The sequence below is a fragment of the Mustela erminea genome, chromosome 11 (genome assembly GCF_009829155.1).
Source record: "Mustela erminea isolate mMusErm1 chromosome 11, mMusErm1.Pri, whole genome shotgun sequence".
Lineage (NCBI taxonomy): Eukaryota > Metazoa > Chordata > Mammalia > Carnivora > Mustelidae > Mustela > Mustela erminea.
Window position 1 is genome coordinate 53,311,928 of NC_045624.1, and position 20,404 is coordinate 53,332,331.

The 20,404-nt window shown below is 38.8% G+C and overlaps 1 protein-coding gene across 1 annotated transcript in view; it reads right to left on the reverse strand.

Annotated features, from left to right (window-relative positions):
- The window catches only part of DNAH11 (dynein axonemal heavy chain 11), a 324,465-nt gene that overhangs the window by 279,034 nt on the left and 25,027 nt on the right, over positions 1–20,404 (reverse strand). Inside the window, exons 7-8 of the mRNA XM_032305983.1 lie at positions 13,823–14,056; positions 12,528–12,695 (exon numbers count right to left, since the gene is read on the reverse strand). Coding sequence (XP_032161874.1) covers positions 12,528–12,695; positions 13,823–14,056 — 402 coding nt within the window. The remainder of the gene's footprint in view (positions 1–12,527; positions 12,696–13,822; positions 14,057–20,404) is intronic.

Below are 20,404 nucleotides of genomic sequence, written 5' to 3' on the forward strand. Positions count from 1 at the left end.
GCCTCTGACACACCTGGCAGGCAGTTCTGGCCAGGACTGGCACCCCTACAAGAAGCTCCTGGAGTGGGGGGAGGGGGGTGTTGGAGGGGGGAACACACGCACAGCAACTATAGTCCAGCCTCTCTGCCAGCAGTGCCAGGAGCTAATCCTACCCAGCAGCAAGTCTACAGTAGGTAGAGCCAGGCCTCGCAGCCAGCCACGCCTGGGGCCAGCCCTGCTCACCAGCTCACAGGCAGGGCAGTAGTCATGGTCAGTTACTGCAGACAGTGGGGCTGGGGGCCAGCAGCAACCACCAGCACAACTGCAGCAGCTGCAGCCCAGCTACAACAGAAGGGTGCATACAGCCCACACAGGGGATATCCCCGGACTACCTGGAACAGGATGCCTTCTAAATAGCACCACTGATTTTTTCCTGAGAAAAAATCAGGAAAAGGAGACAAAGGAATCTTAAAAGCAGAAAGAGGAAACAAATTACAATGTACAAGAGAAATCTATAAAGCTATCAACTAATTTTTCAGCAGAGACTTTGTACCAGAAGAAAGTGGCAAGATATATTCAAGGTGAAAGGCAAAAATCTACAACCAGGAATATTCAACCAACAAGGTTATCATTCAACCCTGAAGGAAAGTGTTTCCCAGAGAAACAAAGGCAGTTTTCATCACCACTAAATCAGCCTTAAAAAATTATTAGCAGGACTTTATTTAATTAGGAAAGACAAAACCAGAAATAGAAGAAAATTATGAAAAGAAAAAATTTCACCAGTAAAAACAGAAGTAAAAGTAGTAGACCAATCATTTAAAAAGCTAGCATGAAGATTAAAAGTAAAATCAATTATAGCTACAAAATTTAGTTAAGGGATACAAAGAATAAAAGACAAAAAATAAAACATCATATACATAAAACATTTGGTAGGGAATAAAAGTCCAAATTTAACTGACCATCAACTTAATAAAAACTGCTCAATATACAAGATATAAAATATGAATCTCATTGCAACCACAAACCAAATAAATATAATACACAAAAAACTTACAGAAAGGAACCAAAGTATAACATTAAAGAAAGTCATTAAATAACCAGGGAAGAGAGCAAAAGAATAAAGAAGTACAAAAACAAGCAAAGAACAATTAAAATGGCACTAATTACATACCTATCAATAACTACTCTAAATGTAAATGGTCTAAATACTCCCATCAAAAGACATAGGGTGACTGAATGGAAAATAAAATGGGACTAATCTGCTTACAAGAGACTCACTTCAGACCTAAAGACATATAAAACTGTAAGTGAAGGGCTGGAAAGATATTCCATGAAAATGGAAGTTAAAAAAAAAAAAAAGCTGGGGTAGCAATACTTACAGCAGACAAAACAGCATTTATAGCAATGACTGTTAATAAGAGATAAAGGCATTACATAATGGTAAAGGAAATCAATCCAGCAAGACGATAAAACAATCATAAATATCTATGTACCTAAATATGTTTCACATATAAATAGAAATACATAAAGCCAATATTGACATAAATGGAAAAACTGACAGTAATACATTTGAAGATTTTAACACCCTGCTCACATCAATGGATAGAGCATCCAGACAAAATCAGTAAACAGTGGCTTTAAACAACACAGTAAGCCAGATGGACCTAACAGATATGTACAGAATATTCCATCTAAATACAGCCAAATACACATTCTTTTCAAGCGCACACAGAACATTCTCCAGGATGGATTACATATTAGGCCACAAAACTAGTCTTGATAAATTTAAGAGGACTGAAATCCAATCAAGCATCTTTACTGACCACAACAGTATAAAACTAGAAATTACAAGAAAACTGCAAATTACAAACACATGGAGACTAAAGGTGCTATTCAACAACCAATGGGTGAATAAGTAATCAAAGAGGAAATAGAAAAAATACCTGAAGACAAATTCAATAGAAACACAATGGTTGAAGATCTTTGAGACAATGCAAATAAAAGTAGTCCTAAAAGGGAAATTTATAGTAATACAGGCGTACCTCAAGAAACCAGAGAAATCTCAAACAATCTACCCTTCCACCTAAAGAAAGTAGGAAAAAAAGAAAAAAGCCCAAAGTTTGTAGCAGGAAATAAAGATCAGAGAGGAAAGAAACAAAATAAAGACTAAAAAAAATGAAAAAAGATTAGATCAATGAATCTAAGAGGCAGTTCTTTGAAACAATGAACAAAAATGATAAACCTCTAGCCAGGCTCACCAAGGAAAAAAGAAAACTCAAATAAGGGGTGCCTGGGTGGTTCAGTGGGTTAAGCCTCTGCCTTTGGCTCAGATCATGATCCCAGGGTCCTGGATTGAACCCCAGGTCCAGGTCTCTGCTCTGCAGGGAGCCTGCTTCCCCCTCTCTCTCTGCCTGCCTCTCTGCCTACTTGTGATCTCTGTCTGTCAAATAAATAAATAAAATCTTAAAGAAAAAAAAAAGAAAGAAAAGAAAACTCAAATAAAATCAGAAGTGAAAGAGGAAAAGTAATCAAAAGCACAGAAATACAAAGAATTAGAAGAGACTACTCTGAAAAACAATACACCGACAAAATGGACAACCTGGAAGAAATGGAAAGATTCCTAGTAACCTGCTATCTGCAAAGACTAAATATGGAAGAAACACAAAATCTGAACAGACCAATTACTAGTAACAAAAAATCCATCAGTAACTAAAAAACCTAAAAAACCCCAAACAAAAATCCAGGAGCAGGCACCTTCACAGGTGAATTCTACCAAACACTTTTTTTTTTCTACCAAACATTTAAAGGAGAGTTAATACTTATTCTTTTCTTACCATTCCAAAAAAATCTAAGAGGAAGAAATGCTTCCCAATTCTTTCTACGAGGTCAGCATACTGATACCAAAACCAGACAAAGACACCACAAAGAAAGAAAATAACAGACCAGTAACCATGATGAACATAGATGCAAAAATTAGCAAACCAAATTCAACAACACATTGAAAGGATGACTCACCATGATCATGGATACATTAACAAAATGAAGGATAAAAATCATTTTATCATCATCTCAATAGATATAGGAAAAGCATCTGACAAAATCCAACATCCATTCATGATAAAACTGTCAACAAAGTAGCTTTAGAGGGAACATAACTCACTCTTTTATTTTTATTTTTTTTTAAGATTTTATTTATTTATTTGACAGAGAGAAATCACAAGTAGATGGAGAGGCAGGCAGAGAGAGAGGGAAGCAGGCTCCCTGCTAAGCAGAGAGCCCGATGTGGGACTCGATCCCAGGACCCTGAGATCATGACCTGAGCCGAAGGCAGCGGCTTAACCCACTGAGCCACCCAGGCGCCCCATAACTCACTCTTTTAGAGGGAACACACCTCACATTAATAAAGGGTCTATATGACAAACCTGCAGATAACATCATTCTCAAAGGTAAAATGCTGAAAGCTTTTCTTCTAAGACTAGGAACAAAACAATTATGTCCACTCTCACCACTAGTATCCAACATAGTACTGGAAGCCCTCACCACAGCAATCAGATATGAAAAAGAAATAAAAGGCATCCAAATTGGTAAGGAAGAAGTGAAACTGTCAGTATTTGCAGATGACATGATACTATATAGAGAAAACTCTTAGGATGCCACCAAAAACAAAACAAAACAAAAAACTATTAGAATAAATGAATTCAGTGAAATTCCAGGATACCAAATTAATATTCAGAAATCTGTTGCACTTCTATATTATAATAACAAACCAGCAGTAAGGAAAATTAAGAAAACAATCTTTCTTAAAATCTTCCAAAAACTGTAGAAAAGGAAATACTCCTAACTCATTCCGTGAGACAAACATCTCCCTGATAGCAAAGCCAAACAAAAATACTACAAGAGGAGGAAACTCTAGACTGGTATTCTTCATAAGTAATGATGCGAACATACTCACAAAAAAAATGAGCAAACAGAATCCATCAGCATATTAAATCACACACAATGACCAAGTAGATTTATTCCTGGAATTCAAGGATGGCAAATGAAAATCAATGTAGTTACCACATTAATCATATGTAAGAAAAAAACCTCAATCATCTCAATTGATGCATAAAAAACATGACAAAATTCAACATCCTTTTATGATAAAACCACTCAACAAAGTTAAGAATGGAAGGAAACTTTATCTAAATGATAAAGGCCATCTATCAAAACTGCAGAGGTAATATCATACTCAATGCTTAAACCTTAAAATCTTTTCCCTTAAGATCAGCAACAGAATAGAATGCCCACTTTTGCCAATTCTACTCAACATAACAAGTACTAGCTAGAAATATTAGGTAAGAAAAAAATTATCAAATGTGGAAATCGAGAAGTGAAATGATCTCTTAACAGGTTAAAGGATTTTATATGCAGAAAACCCTTAAGATTCTGCAACCTTCCTCCAAAAAAACTTTCAGCAGTAATATATTCATCAAAGTCATAGAATACAAAATCAACATGCAAAAATCAGTTGCATTTCCATACTTTACTGACAAACAATAAAGGCAATCCTTACAAGATATTTAAAAAAAACTTTTTTAAGATTTTACTTGAGAGAGAGTGAGCATAGGTAGGGAAGAGAAAAGGCTTCCTGAAAGCAGGGAGCCTGATGTGGACTTGATCCCAGGACGCTGAGATCACGACCTGAACCAAAGGCAGAAATTAAATCAACTGAGCCACCCAGGTGCCCCAAGATATACAAAAATAAACTTAAAGTAGATCAAGGCCTAAATGTAAGAGTTAAAAATATGAAACTCTTATAAGAAAATACTGGAGAAAATCTTCACGACATTGGATTGGGACACCATTTCTTGGATATGACATCAAAAGGAAAACAACAAAAGAAAAAATGGATAAATGTGACTTCAAAGTTAACTTTTTGGCATCAAAAAACACTATCAGGAAAGTATAAAGACAATGCACAGAATGGGACAAACTACTTGCAAATCTTATATCTAAGAAGGGATTAATGTCCAAAATATAGGGAAAACTACAACAAAGACTCCAATAAAAAAAAAAAAGAGCAAAATACTCTAACATACATGTCTTCACAGATATAAAAATGGCCAATAGGTACTTAAAAAAAAAAAAAGACCAACAATACTTGTTATTGGGGAAATGCAAATCAAACCACAATGAGCTATCACTTCAGAGCCATTAGGATGGCGAAGAAAAAGAAGAAAAGAAAGAAAAAATCAGTAAGTGTTGGTGAGGACATGGTAATCTTGGAATCTTTCTGCACTGCTGGTGGAAAAGCAAAAATGTTTGACCACTATGGAAAAAAGTTTAGAAATTCCTCAAAAAGTTAAACATAGGGGCACCTAGGTGGCTCAGTTGGTTAAGCTCCTGCCTTTGGCTCAGGTCCTGATTCCAGGGTTGCAGGATTGAGCTGCGCATTGGGATCCCTGCTCAGGGAGGAGGTCTGCTCCTCCCTCTACCTCTACTCCTGCCCCTCCAAATCCGTGCTCACACTCCCATTCTCTCAAATAAAATCTTTAGGAAAAAAAAAGTTAAATATAAAATTACCACATGATTGAGCTTTTTTTTTTTAAAGATTTACTTGAGAGACAGAGAGTGCGTGGGGGAAGTGAAGAGGGAGTGAGAGAGGGAAAGGGAGAAAGAGAATCTCACCAGACTCCCCACTAAGCACCCAAGTCAGGGCTCAGGCTTAGGACCCTGAGATCATGACCTGAGCCAAAACTGAGAGTCCGACACCTAACCAACTGAGCCACCCTGGAGCCCCACAACCAATCATCTCAATCCTAGGTATATACCCCAAAGAAGAGAAAGGATTAACAAATACTTAATACACTATTGTGTATAGCACCATTATTCACAAGAGCCAAAAGATAGAAACAACCCAGGTGTTCATCAATAAATGAATTTCAGCATTTACATATATTATCTAGCCTTGAAAAAAATGAAACTTCAACGCACGCTGTAACTGGATGAACCTTGAAGACATTATGCTAAGTGAAATAAGCCAAACACAAAAGACATCGTATCAGTCCGCTAATATGAGATATATAAAATAAACATGTCCAGAGACAAAAAGCAGTCTAGAGACCACCAGAGACTGAGAGGAGGGGCAAGGGAGAATGGTCATTTAATGGGTGGAGTTTTCATGCGAGATGATAAAAAGTGCCAGAAGTGGATAACACTGATGATTGTACAACACTGTGAATATACTTAATGCGATTTAACCGGACAGTTAAAAATGGACACAAAAGTAAAATGTAAAACATGTCTTACCACAATTTTTAAAGAGGCAAAAACAGAACAAACCTCACCTCCATTTCGATCCCTTCATGCTCTTTTAAAATACAATTGTCTTAAATATTTTCAGCACATACACTTAAAACCGGTGTTCTAGTTTTTGCTTTCACTGTCAAACAATTTAGAAAACGCAAGAGGACAAGGAAAGTCTCTTATCTTTACACATATTTTCCCTTACCATGTTCTTCCTGGGGGTCCCACGGCTCCCCATTTTATCATTTCCTCTCTGTGAGAAGAACTTCTTCCAGTTGTTCTCTTAGGTTGTCTACTCACGACAAATTCTCTGGGTCTTTTGTGCTTCTGAGAATTTGATTTGTCCTGAATTCCTGAAGGGTGTTTTTCACCGGATAGAGAACTCAGAGTTAATGGATTTTTTCTTTCAGGGCTTGAAAAATATTTTGCCATTTCCTTCTGGCCCCCATGATTTCTGATTAGAAATTCCCTGTCATTCAAATCATCTTTCCCCTTAGGCAAGACTTTCCTTGTTGCTTTGAAGATTTTTTTGTCTTCCGTTTTCTAAAGTTTAATTAAGTCTCTTGGCACAGAATTCTCTGGGTTGTTCCTTGGATTTACTTTTGAGTTCTTATTTCCTCTTGAATCTGTAGTTTTCTATCTCGTCAAAGTCAGCAAGTTCTCAGCCATTATCTCTTTGAGACCTTCAGCTTCAGGGTCTTTCTCCGTGTCCAGTGACACAAATGCTAGGTCTGGTACACTCCCACAAGCCCCGGAGGCTCTGCTCTTTCTCTTTCTCTAGCCCTCCCTAGTGTTCAGACTGAGGGGTCTCTATTGCTCTACCTTCCAGTGTGTGTTTGGTTTTCTTTTTTAAGATTTTATTTATTTGACAGAGAGAGAGAGAGATCATAAGTAGACAGAGAGACAGGCAGAGAGAGAGGGAGAAACAGGCTCCCTGCCGAGCAGAGAGCCCGATGCAGGGCTTGATCCCAGCACCCTGAGATCATGACCTGGGCTGAAGGGAGAGGCTTAACCCACTGAGCCACCCAGGCGCCCTCCGGTGCATGAATTCTTTATTTCTCCATTCTGCCACAGAATTCCAAATCCCAGTGCTTCATATTTTGTTCTGTTTTCAGCTCTAAAATTCATTCATTCTATCATCTATTTGTTGAAACTTTGTATTTCTTTACTGAGGCTGTTTTTTCATTTGTTACAAGCATGTTCATAATTACTTATTGAAGCATTTTTAGTATGGCTCTTTAAAATCTGTAAGAGAATTCTAACATCTCTGTCATCTCCATGTTGCCATCTATTAGTGGTCTTTCTTATTCAGAGGAGACCTTCCTGGCTCTTGGTATAATAAGTCATTTTCAATTGATTCTGGACATTTTCATATTATGAGACACTGGATCTTGAAACTTGTTTTCGCTGATTTTCTCCAATACTGCTCCAGCCTCATGTAGAGATAGACATCCAGGTTCTCCCTTGGCATTGGTTGATACCGAAGTGTGGGGAGCTCTTTACCATAACTGGGTATTCAAGTTCCCCATGTGGTCTCCACTGATGTCAGTACAGGTGACTTGGTTACCACTTGGCCATGGTCAAAGTCCTGACTCTCCAGCAGGATTCCTCTGACACTACCCCAGTGTGGTTAGTATGTTACTGGATGAGGAAGAAAGTCCAGGATTCTCATGGGGTCTCCACTGACACCACAAAGTGGGAGCTCTCTAGTGTCCAGGCAGGATGACCATCACAGCTCTCCAATTACCCAATCTCTGGTACCATCCCGGGAGGGGGGTGGGGATGATGGTGAGGCACCTATTACAGACTTCTTTAAGATTTTATTTATTTGCCAGAGAGAGAGACAGACAGAGAGAAGGAAAGAAAGAGGGGGAGAAAGTGAACAAGCAGGGGGAGGGGCAGGCAAGAAGGGGCAGGGAGCCCAAAGTGGGACTTGACCCCAGGATCAGGACCTAAGCCAAAGGAAGATGCTTAACTGACTGAGCCACCTAGGCATCCCCAGACTGATTTTAAGTCTAGGCTTCCCACTCGGTCTTTGCTGGCATGAATGGGGGTAGGATACAGTTTCTTCTGTAGGGTTTGGCTGAACTAGAGAGATTAGGTCTACAAGTTTTCTTACTATGTTTCTCCCTTCTTAAGAGAGATCAGGCTTTTACTGGGGCTAGTTATGTCTGTGCTCATTGGTGTTCCCAGTCCCATGTCTAGGTAAATTTCTGGTAACAATTTTATATAAAAATGCTTTAGCCCTACTTACTAAAAGGTATATGGAAAAGTATGTCTATTTCATCTTCCCAGAAGCAGAAGTTCCTAAATGTATCTTTAAAGAATGTTATCTACTACTTTAATAAATAGTCATAAATACAATGGAATAAGATGCAATTCTTTAAAAAGTAGGCAATGCCTTTGTAGTGATACAAAATGACTGCCGAAGTACATTAAGTGACGAAAGCAAGGTGTAAGTGGTGTGTAAACAGCAGAATGCAAGAGAACCCACCCATGGATTTGCTAGTGCATGAACCAAGTATCGCTGGAATATTATACTAGAAACTCCTAATGGTAGATGCCTTTGGAGAGAAAAAAGTGGAAAATTAAGGAGTAAGACAGCAGGATAAGAAGGAGGAGACTTTTTGCATGATATGTTTTCAAAAGAGTGTCATGCTTTTAAAGAATAAATTTTATCTCGACAAATAAGCAGGGGAGACATAGGAAAATCCTGTAGATGGCTAACAAGTTTTATCACTAAAATTAGAAAATGTTACATACAGTAATAGAAGAATTAATCATTCGGTAGGCTAGAGCAGAACAGAGGATGAACTGTAGGAACTGGAATACAACCTAGTATGGATTAACTAAACAACAACTTGGAAAATGTATTTTAGATTCTGGTATAATGACAGACTGGAAGCAAAAGATACTGTATCTTGGGATCAGCTCACCTTGGGGCACAGGTGCTCAGGTTGATTCCTCCAAACACAGCACCACCCCCCTTGCCCAGATGAACTTATTCCCTTCATTTCAATGAGGAGACAACAAGGGAGGCAAATACTGAAGAGTCAGAGTGGCACAGGGGAGAGCGCTGGCATGGGCTTCAGAGTTCGGGGCTGGAGCCGGGTCCCCTCCCAGGGGACCGTGGAGTCTCAGGTAATTTGCTTGTTATCCGTCTGGACATCACTCTCAGGATTATAGTGAGAATGAAACAGCAATGTGTGAAGATTCGGCATAACTCCTGGTACCTAGCGATTACTCAGTAAATATTAATGGACTCTGATTAACAGAGACTAAGTAGAGCCAGGACATTCCTCTCACAAATAGCCACTACCCCTGATTAAAGAAAATTCTCCAGATAACTACGCAAGTAACACCTCAAAATGTCAGCAAAGGAAAGTGATCTGACTAGCTATTAAATACAACTAATAGAGCAAATCTCTTAGCAAGTTTGTTATTTTAATACAATACTTGTTGTGTCTATATTCATTTAATATCAAACTTGCTGAGTGACTAGAACATAATGATTCCAACCACCAAAAAGAAAATATAATTACGTGGTGTGAGAGAGGTGGTGGTTTTCACTACAATGACAGTATCACAATATATAAAATGTCTGAAATTAACAAGTTGTATACCTTAAATCTACACAATGTTAAAAGTCAAATCAATTTCAACAACAAATAAATAATCCAAGTCTCTCCCCTTTATTGTCTAAATCTCAAAATTCCATAGGAAGAAGCCAAAGAAATGCCTGAAGTGATCTTTCTATTCAAAAATAATTGAGAAACCTAGAAATATTTTTAAGGATATGCCTGAGAAAATCCCTATGTTCTATAAATGGACCACAGTGGCACACCTCTTTTGCCTGATTATAGGCTTGAAAGTGATTGAAAGAAACAAATACTAGTACATCCAAATGCAAATCAGCAATTATTTCTTTAATTTACTGAAATATATTTGAACCATTATTATACTAAAGTCATGATACAATCAACTGCTATGTTAGTGCTCGTGTATATCAACTGGGGACCAGGGAACATGCAAAAGTATATGCAGTGGGAAGAGAAGGGCATGCGGTGGGCATGTGGATATGACTGTATGAATATACTAGGCTGGAAATAATTTCAGAAAATGTCTCCTAAAAATTACCAACTGAATTCATCATAAAAATCAATACAATGAATTCAGCTAAAAAGCCCCAGATAAAGCTTATTAAGCTAAAAATACATAATCATTGCAACATTCTGAGGCAACACTGATAACCAGGGCAAAGCTTGGGGCACCTGGGTGGCTCAGTAGGTTAAGGGTTTGCCTTCGGCTCAGGTCATGATTCCAGCGACCTGGGATTGAGCCCCACATCGGGCTCCCTGCTGAGCAGAGAGCCTACTTCTCCCTCTGCCTTCCACTGCCCCTGCTTTTGCACTTTCTGTCTCTCTCTCTAACAAATAAATAAAATCTTCAAAAGAAACAAAAGGCAAAACTCTTCAACATAAAAAAAGCAATTAAATGAACTTTTAGTTAATTAGTATTTTAATTTTAAGGAAGGCCCAAAGTCAAGGAGCTTCTAGGTTCTCTTCTAAAGAGAAATACCCAGAGAAGAGGATGAAGAACTTCAAGGGCAGGTTATTAACGTCTCAACCCAGACACGGACATCAGAAGTAAGCCCCGGGGCACCTGGGGGATGCAGCTGGCTGGGGGTCTCACTCTTTGTTTTGGGCTTGGGGCATGATCTTGCAGTTGTGAGACCAAGGGGCCCGTGGTGGGCTCTGTACTCAGCAGGGAGTCTACTTGAGATTCTCTCTCTTCATCTCCCTCTGGCCCTCCCTCTGGCCCTCCCTCTGCTTGTGCATGCACTCTCTCTAAATAGAAATAGATAAATCTTTCTAAATAAATAAATAAATAAAGGAGTAAGCCTTGTCCATTTTACTCACAAAATGAATAGGACTTCAAAATACTCAATACCAAAATACAAATACTAAGTAAATACGTATGTTAGGAGCAAATGAATATTGTATTCCTCCTTGTTTGCGACTGTGCCAGGCTTTGGGAAGACAGAGGGATAAATTCAGGACCTCTGGCATTGCCAAGGTAGTGACATCAGCTAAACCTCACCTCCTTCTCCAACGCCTGTGCTCTGAAAACCTGCCAGGTGTTCCCACCACGGGGAAATCCAGATTTAGCTACTCAGGTGCACCCGAGGATTCCCTGCGAGGTGGGTCTCACACTCCTCTGCCAAGTTGCTCAGGAGAGCTAAGCCAATGCACTGCAAGAGTTCTATTCCATCCAGATTCCTGGAATGCCCACCACGTGGGACAGACATCTTACAGGCTCTGGAGATGATCTCAGGCTCTTACTCACCAGGGTCCTAGGTTCCTCCTACTTTTGCACAAAATAGGACACATAACGGCTGCATCCTCTTGCCGTTACTTCCACTCCCCAAAAGCGGACTAGAGTTCAAAAGGATTAAGTCTGCTGACCTTGTCTTTAATAAGGCTAACTCATTGCACTTGTGCATTACACATAACCCATTATTTGACCAAATATAAGCACAACAGTGAAGAAATTCACATTCTGTATAAAAAAAAAGAAGACAAGAGTGAAATCCTTTTTTTTCTTTTCTTTTTTTGGTACCCAGACTTCACCGCTCTTGGCCGACAACTGAAATGAAGCTATTCTTATCCTAGAGCTGCAGGGAGCCTCCCAGGCAACTCCCTGGCCACTAACACGCTGGGAGTGGCAGAAAACAGAAGCACCTACGTCTGAAAGCTTCCCCGTATTTCCTTGAGCCTGAAATTATGAAACTACAAAGAACACTAAAGAAGAAAGCAAAAATATGTGAGAGACAATATACATCTTCATAATATATGTAGTGAATAGGCTGAAATGGAATGTTCAAATAGACCAAAAAATAATCCGGTGATTCAAGAAAAGGACAAAATAAAACACACAAATTACAGAGACATCAGTCATACAGAAATGAGTTAATCTGAAAACTTCCTTTTCAAAGTACACATAAGCCAGAAACAAATCCTGACTGAGTCCACTGTTACATTAGAAACAGCTGTCAATGTTCTCAACTTCTAAATACAAAGGCCTAAGTTCCAGTCCCTGATCTACCACTAAGTAAATGAGAGACTTCGGGCAAGTCATTTAACCTCTTTCATCCTAGAGAGATTCTACAAGGCGGAACCTATTACCACTCTGACCTTCCATCCTTTCTAGCTTTAAAATTATAAGGTTCTATGCAATGAAATGCAAAGGTATAATATTACCGTATTATTGTAATCAGATGGGTCATAAGTGCTCTGTTTAAAAACTTCACATAGTTCCATAAATTCTTCCATCATCTCATGGATTTGTCCATTTAAAATCGCTCCTTTGGTACCACCAAATTCAAGTCTTTCCAGCTTTTCAAATTCCAATATGGTGACAAATATATCCTTGGTAAAAACACAGTATAATAAAGATCTTTCCACCACCTCGAACAGGATGGGAGCAGTTTAAAGTTGCAAAGATGAAACACTTTCAAGTATTCAAAAAAAATCAGTGATTTAATGGACACTTACATGACAGAAAATTATAAATGATTTAAATGAACAAAGTTACTGGTTTTAAAATCATATTCCCATTTTCACATTTCCTGAGAATTTTCCAGCAGTCCAGGCAACACCTACTTTAGCAGAGCTAAACATATGATTTTGTACTTTTACATCCTTCTAATCCTACCTCAGATCCCAAGGTCATATCTAAAATCCTATCTTCAGCTTCCATTTTGCAGTGAATTACCTCCCTTACTGAGAGGGGGCATAAGACTGTTAAGGAAAGGGGACCAGTCGCCCCTAGTTAGGCATTTAGTTCTTAGACTTTGAGAGGCATTCAGGCTGATTAAGGGATGGGAATTTTCAAAACACACAGTTCTAATTTTGGATGAAATACAACAAATTTTATGATAACAAGAAAGTCCAAACTTGAAAGAGTTTTACAAAGAGCTGAAGGCACTGCCGCTAGATCCCCTGCTTTAAAAAAACGCTTAGCCAGTTGGCTCCAACTACGTGTGTGAATGTTTGTACATGCGTGTATTCACTGTTTGTTTTTAAAGTATCTGAAAAACTATTTACACACAGCACATATTTCCATGTTCTTTTTTTTTTTTACGATGGGCTTTAGTATTTTTATAGTCCATATATTGATATTCTGAAAGATAGTGTGGCGTTTTAGGTCATCAAATAGGTTTTCCATGTATAGTAGAGATTTTTGATTTACAATGGTCTTCCAAGAGCTTATTAAGTTAGAAGTCAAAGATCACTAATACATAAGAGAGTCTCACTTATGTTCAGTATACTAAAAGAATAAAAAATGAATTTAAAAAAGAAAAGAAAGAAAGAAATCAAAGTAAAGTTTATAAAAATAACCTTAACAGCACTGGCCTTGTCAGCACTTCATAATAATCCAGAAAGGAGACCTTCCTCTCTCCCACCCAAACAGAATAAACTATCTCCCAAATGATACAGAAAACAAGATTTTTTAACCCATCCACAATACAAATAAATCACAAGTCAATAAATACCTCTATTTTCATGAAACGGTCCAGAAATTTGTCAAATCTACAAAACACCAGTTGAGACTGGAAATCCCACGGTTTTAGCTCCTTGTTTCCCTTAAAATAGCTTGCCAATTCTTTTCTGTAGTCAAAAAAAGACTTTTTGAAAGTCTTTAAGATGTTAATGGCCACCTGAATCTTTTCCAAAGAGTCTTCAACTTCTCCTTTCAAAAGGTCTTCAGGTGAAAGATAAGCTATTGCCTAGGTTTTAATAAAAGGAAACTCTGATCAAAAATATGTTTTAAAAAAAAGGTTTTTTAGTGAAAACACCAGTTTCAATGGATTTTTTCAATGAATCTTTTTTTTTTTTTAAGATTGTGTTTATTTACTTAAGAGAAAGCATATGGCGAGGCTCAGAAGAGAGGTAGAGGCAGGCTCCCCGCTGAGCAAGAAGCCCAACATGGGGCTCAGTTCCAGGACCCCAGGATCATGACCAGGCAGAAGGCAGACACACTTAACAGACTGAGCCACCCAGGTACCCCTCAATCTTTTGGGGTTTTTTTTGCTTTTTAAGATTTTATTTGAGAGAGTGAGAAGCACTGGGGGGAAATAGAGGGACAGAGGGAAAGGGACAAGAATGCTCCACATTGAGCCTGGCCTGGGGCAGGATCTCATGATCCTGAGGTCATGACCTGAGCAGAAACCAAGCGTGAGACATGGAGTGGATTGAGCCACTCAGGCGCCCCTCAACGCATGTTTTAAATGATACATCCTTAGAATTGGGCTAGCAATGCTGTGAGACAAAAAATTCTAAAAATTCAGACACTGGGATTTCTTTCTTTCTTTCTTTCTTTCTTTCTTTTTTTTTTTTTTTGACACTGGGTTTTCAATGACATACTTGTATACATTAGAATTATTTACAGGAGACTGTACAATTTCCAAATACACTTTCTAGCGATGACTAAGTTTTTGCTAAGCTTTGCAGGTATGACAACTGTATAATGAGCATTTGCATGGGTATTCTCACTACAAATATTCTGCTTAATTTTTCCTTCATATAAAGAAATACACAAACCAGAAGGGGAACTCTTGAAGACCATGGGCTTTAAAAAATACGGTCACCTTACCTGGTAGCAGTGGGTCATCTGTAAAGGTGAGAAAGAGCTCATATAGTTAAGGGTCACACCAGCAATTTTCTTATGGTAGCAAGCATCTCTTCTACTAACATTACAGGACATAAAATCTAGTGAAAATAATGCTATATAAATGAGTTTTAAGTAGAGGAAATGGAAAGGTAAGAGGGGTTTTTTAAAAGAAAGACCCATGCAGGGGCACCTGGCTGGCTCAGTCAGTAGAGTACATGACCACTGATCTGAGGCAAAAGTTCAAGCCCCATGTTCAGCATGGAAACTAGTTATTTAAAAAAAAAAAAAAAAGACTCTAGTAGTAGATTCATGTACACTGGTCAATTTCTCATAGGACAGTCACATCTAGGTACCTTCCAGACCTTCCCTACCCATATTTGTTAGGAATATTCAGAATTTCCCTCCTTAAGGACTTCAAGAAAATATAAATTCTATAGGCTCTTTTGTACACTATTTCTTCCCGAAGCATCTTCAACTCACATAAATCATAGGCTTAAATTTTGTTCCTTGAATGTGGTGGTTGCTTAGAACGTTGTTACCTATCCCAGTCGAGTACGTAATGAAAGCCATTGAGTTCACTACAGATGGAAGGATTTTTTTCTAAATGTAGACATAGTATTCTTCCCCCATTAATGGTCACAGTTTTACATGTAATATAGACTGTGCCATAATCTGTAAGTAAGAAACTCATGTTTAGCTTCTAAAACCCCTACGGATTAGAATTCTTTGAGTTTGAGCTGTAGATCGCCCATCTGTGCTCTTACTTCCCACTGCGGCTGCCCAGAAGAGCATACATGGCCTGTATGCTGCTAACACTGCACAGAGAACACTGAAGAGAACCACCAGTAATCCCTTAGCAATGCGTGTTATAAAGGAGTCAACATATTGGGACAAGCTAGGATTTCCAGAGACCTTTATCTTTATGTGTGCTTTATAAAAAAATGTGCCCTGTGTCCTTTCAGGAAGCTTAAAAAAAAAAAAAATCTGTGGCAATGCCTCAATTGCCTTCTCTGTTTCAGAAGCCCCCAGTGACTTAATTACCTGCGTCTAACTTAACGTCCAGGCAAGCTGTTCTTATTTTCATTCTTATTCTTCCTGATGGACCTTCGCACAAATGACACAATCACAGCAATTAATCTCCCAAAGACAAGGATATAGTACTCATAGTACTAAATACCCTAAGAAAATCTAGTCTATATCATTTCAATGGGCAGCAGGGTGTGTGAGGTAAAAGCGATCAGCAGGAGGCAGTTATGATCCAGTTAGGGGCTACTAACTGCTTTTGTGATATTAGCTAAATTATCTCAGAGGATCTCAGTTTCCTTATCTATGAAAGGAGCGAGATGAATTAAGTGAATCTCCAAATTCCTCTTAGCTCTTAAACTCTGAATTCTTTTCTGCTTCCTACAGCAACACTCTGGAGCACGCCCGACCATGAGTACTCTATTCTCTCATACTCAAGGGTCTCAGCACACACCAAAAACCCATGGGATTTAGGATGAACTGGTCCCCACTCAGAGACCTTATACTAAAATACTGCTAACCAATTTATCAATAAGCCAATTAATCAATTATTAATTAAGCAATTTATCTGCAAGACTATGTTAGCTGGATGCCTATCTCTCAGCTGCTTTTTTAAAATGTGCTTTTATGGATTCTTATTTTTGCTCAAACACAACATCTCTTTTCCAAGCTGACCTCTCACACTTAAAACTTTTCTTCACCTAGGATCTTTTTTGACAAAGATTTTATTTTATTTTATTTTATTTGACCAAGAGAGAAAGAGAGAGAGCAAAAGCAGGGTGGAACATCAGAGGTCAAGAGAGAAGCAGACTCCCAACTGAGCAGGGAGCCTGATGTGGGGCTCCATCCCAGGACCCTAGGATCATGACCTGAGCCAAAGGCAGATGCTTAACAGACTGAGCCACCCGGGCACGCCTCTTCATCTAGGATCTTTAAGAACAATATCGACAAAGAGATACCGAGCCATGAAACAGAGTGGTGGGCCTAGAGTAGTAATGAGGTACAAAAAATAGGGAATGGAGTCAGGTTACCAGAGAAAAGAAGCAAGCCATTAAAAAAAAAAAAAAAAAAAAGACCCCATTATCAAAACTCTGGTGTGCCATCAACTGAGGTGGCCAGGTGGCCAGATGAAGAGATGATGCCTTTTATAAATACAGCCTAAATGACTGTTAATGGTCACTGTTAGAAAACAAGGGAAGAGAAACGTATTTACTTCTAAAATAAAAAAGATCTGAAATTGGAATGCCTAGAAAGATCGGTCATAGAATGAAAATGAATGGAACCAACCAGGAATAACAGCAAATGGTGGAGACCATAGTCATCTAGACAGCACATGACCTTTCCAAAGGGGTACCCAAAGCTCCTATAACAGACTGTGCAAATGGCCATGACACAGCCAGTGCTGTGAGATCTCTAACTTTTCAGTGGAGGGTAGAACACCAAAATTTAAGTGAGACCTCCTCAATTTAAACAATACTTTTCTAAAATTTTAAAATACCACAGAAATTAAAACGATTGCATTGATGTATTAGTCAAATACATATGATAGAATGCCAAGTTATTACCTCTGATGTTTAACACAGCAAGAGTTCAAATGTTTCATAAACACTTAAAGGTCAATAGATTCAAAGTATATACAAAGTATATTCAAAGTATATACAAAGTACATGAAAGCTACATTATGAAATTATAAAAAACACAAAATGTGTAATGACATAAATTGTGCAAGGTACTGGGGTGCCTGGGTGGCTCAGTGGGCTAAAGCCTCTGCCTTCGGCTCAGGTCATGATCTCAGGGTCCTGGGATCGAGTCCCACATCGGGCTCTCTGTTCAGCGGGGAGCCTGCTTCCTCCTCTCTCTCTCTGCCTGCCTCTCTGCCTACTTGTGATCTCCGCCAAATAAATAAATAAAATCTTAAAAAAAAATTGTGCAAGGTACAAATTAAACAAGATGCTACCACTATATACCCAATAAATCGCCCCAATTTTTTAAAAAAATTGTAGCGCTCAGGGTGCCTGGGTGGGTCAGTTGGTTAAGCATCTGCCTGCAGCTCAGGTCATGATCCGGGTTCCTGGGATGGAGTCCACATTGGCCTCCCTGCTCAGAGGGGAGTCTGCTTCTCCCTCTGCCCCTCACCGCACTCATGCTCACTCATTCTTGCTCTCAAATAAAATCTTAAAAAAAAAAAAAGGTAATGTTCAAAGCTGGTGAATTATAATAAAATGTTTTACATATTGCACTGAAGCTCAGAGTCCAAATGTAAAGACTCAACAGCCCCACGTTTGGGCGCCATATGATGAAGTTCTAGAACCTAGGTGAGGTTCGGTGGGCTGAGGTCTGGAGCCGATGACCAAGAAAGAATTCTTGAGACATCTTTGGTGCAAAATGGTGGTTTATTAAAGCATGGGGACAGGACCGGTGGGCAGGAAGAGCTGCGGCTGCCCCGGGTTGTGAGGGATGGCAGGTTATGTACCCTGCAGTTGGGGGAAGGTGAGGGGAAGGGAGGTTTCAGTGGAGTTTTCATATGCTAAAGAGGGCCTACAAGGTGCCAGGAAGTCCCAGGCCTTGCCCTTGCAGCTGGATCAATGTTGTCTTTAGACCAGCCATTAACATTAAGATAGTTGGGAGACTTTTTGGTGGGGTGTCACAATCCTGCTATCAATCGTCTTTGTTAGTGAGATTTAGGACATTTGTAATCCAAGGGAGACTCCTGTCTAGCAGGATTGTGAGCTCTGCAAGTTAACTATTTGCTTATTGTTCATGGCAGTCAGGGCTGCCTGAGGGATGCTACACATATGACAGAGGGGAAGCGGATGGGGGGGAGGTACAAGGCGCCAGGTTTTGCTTTGTCTTCAGCCAGCCTCATGCTCCCTCATCAGTAATAGCAATGTAATTGATACAACGTTTAAAAAAATTTGTAAATATCAAAAATTATTCAAGGGTCATGAAAACATTGCGCCCTTTGATCATTACCAGGAATTTATATTAAACTGATGACCCAAGTTAAGGAAAAAGGGACTGTCATATAAAGTTGTTTTCTGCATATTGTGTATAACAGAGGAGACTGGAAGCAGCCTAAATATCCAACAATAAAATAATTTTTCAAGGAGCTAATAAAAAAATAATTACATGTGTGATAAAATGCATAAATACAAGTAAGTTTTGAGAGTATGAAATATAAAAAAGGCTGAATTTTGTGGTGATCGATGTGCAGGACTATTTCTATTATTATAAATTGTATGCAATGAAAATATTTTACAATTATCATTAGTATACCACATATTACATTGTTATTAAAAATCAAAACTGTTATTTTAATGTAGTGTAATGGCCTAGGGTAATGGCTAAGAAACTGTGCCACTTTAAAAAACTGGGTGATCTTAGGAAAGCTATTTATCTTCTCTTAAGTTCAAGGGGTTTTTTTAAAATTATAAAACAAATTACTAATAGCATCTCTATGTCACAGCATTGATAGGGAATTACATTTTTAGTTTTTGTAAAGGCTTAGAAGAGTTCCTCGAAAATAAAAGGCACTATATACTGCTTGTTAACATAAGAAATAAACTAGACAGCAGATCACTGGGGAAGACTTGGGGAGAATTCAGCTCTTCAGTGGACCCAGGTATGAAAGTTGGCTCATTACTGATTTGTGATTCGTAACATGTTGGGGCACATTCACTACCAAGTCCACTTGAGAATCAAGGAAATCAGGTCATCAGAACATTTGGACAGGAGCCAGAAACACTAAGCAACAAGGAAAGCTACATTATTTGCTTGGAGCTTGGCAAACTGGCCATGCCATAGACTAGAGGCCAGGGAGCACAGGTTTAAAGGACTTCCTAAAAGCTACTTACTGCAATAGATAACCACCTCTGGAGTTGATAAATTAGCAGGGCTTTGTAGCATTAAGTTTTAGTAAATCTTAAAATGTGATGAGGATCCTTTAAAATGGGTATAGCAGAAGTTGTGAGAATACATTGCTGACTTTTCAATAGGGATCAAGGTCTTTAACATGGAGATGCAAAGCCATTAGGACCTAGCATACTTGCTGACCAACAAAGAAAGAAATAGAACAAAGTCAGAGGAGAGAATATAGCAAGGAACTGATCCATTGTTATCTCCCATCAATAGCTGCAACTAATTTGAAGGTCAATAGCTTAGAACTAGCTTCGACTGAGCCCCTGTTAAATGTCACACTGGGCACTCAATTTAGGTTACCTCTTGATCCTCAAAACAGTCCATGAACTGGACATTACCCTCACTTACAGATATGGAAACTGAGTTCTCAAGAACCAATTTCACTCTGCCTTAAGTATTCCGATTAAAATTGAATTCAGGTTGGTCTGAGGCCAAAGTCCCTCTCCATATTCTCCACCTCTTTAAAATCAGAGAGAAACACACACATGCACACGCACACACCACTGAACTCCATCTCACAAGT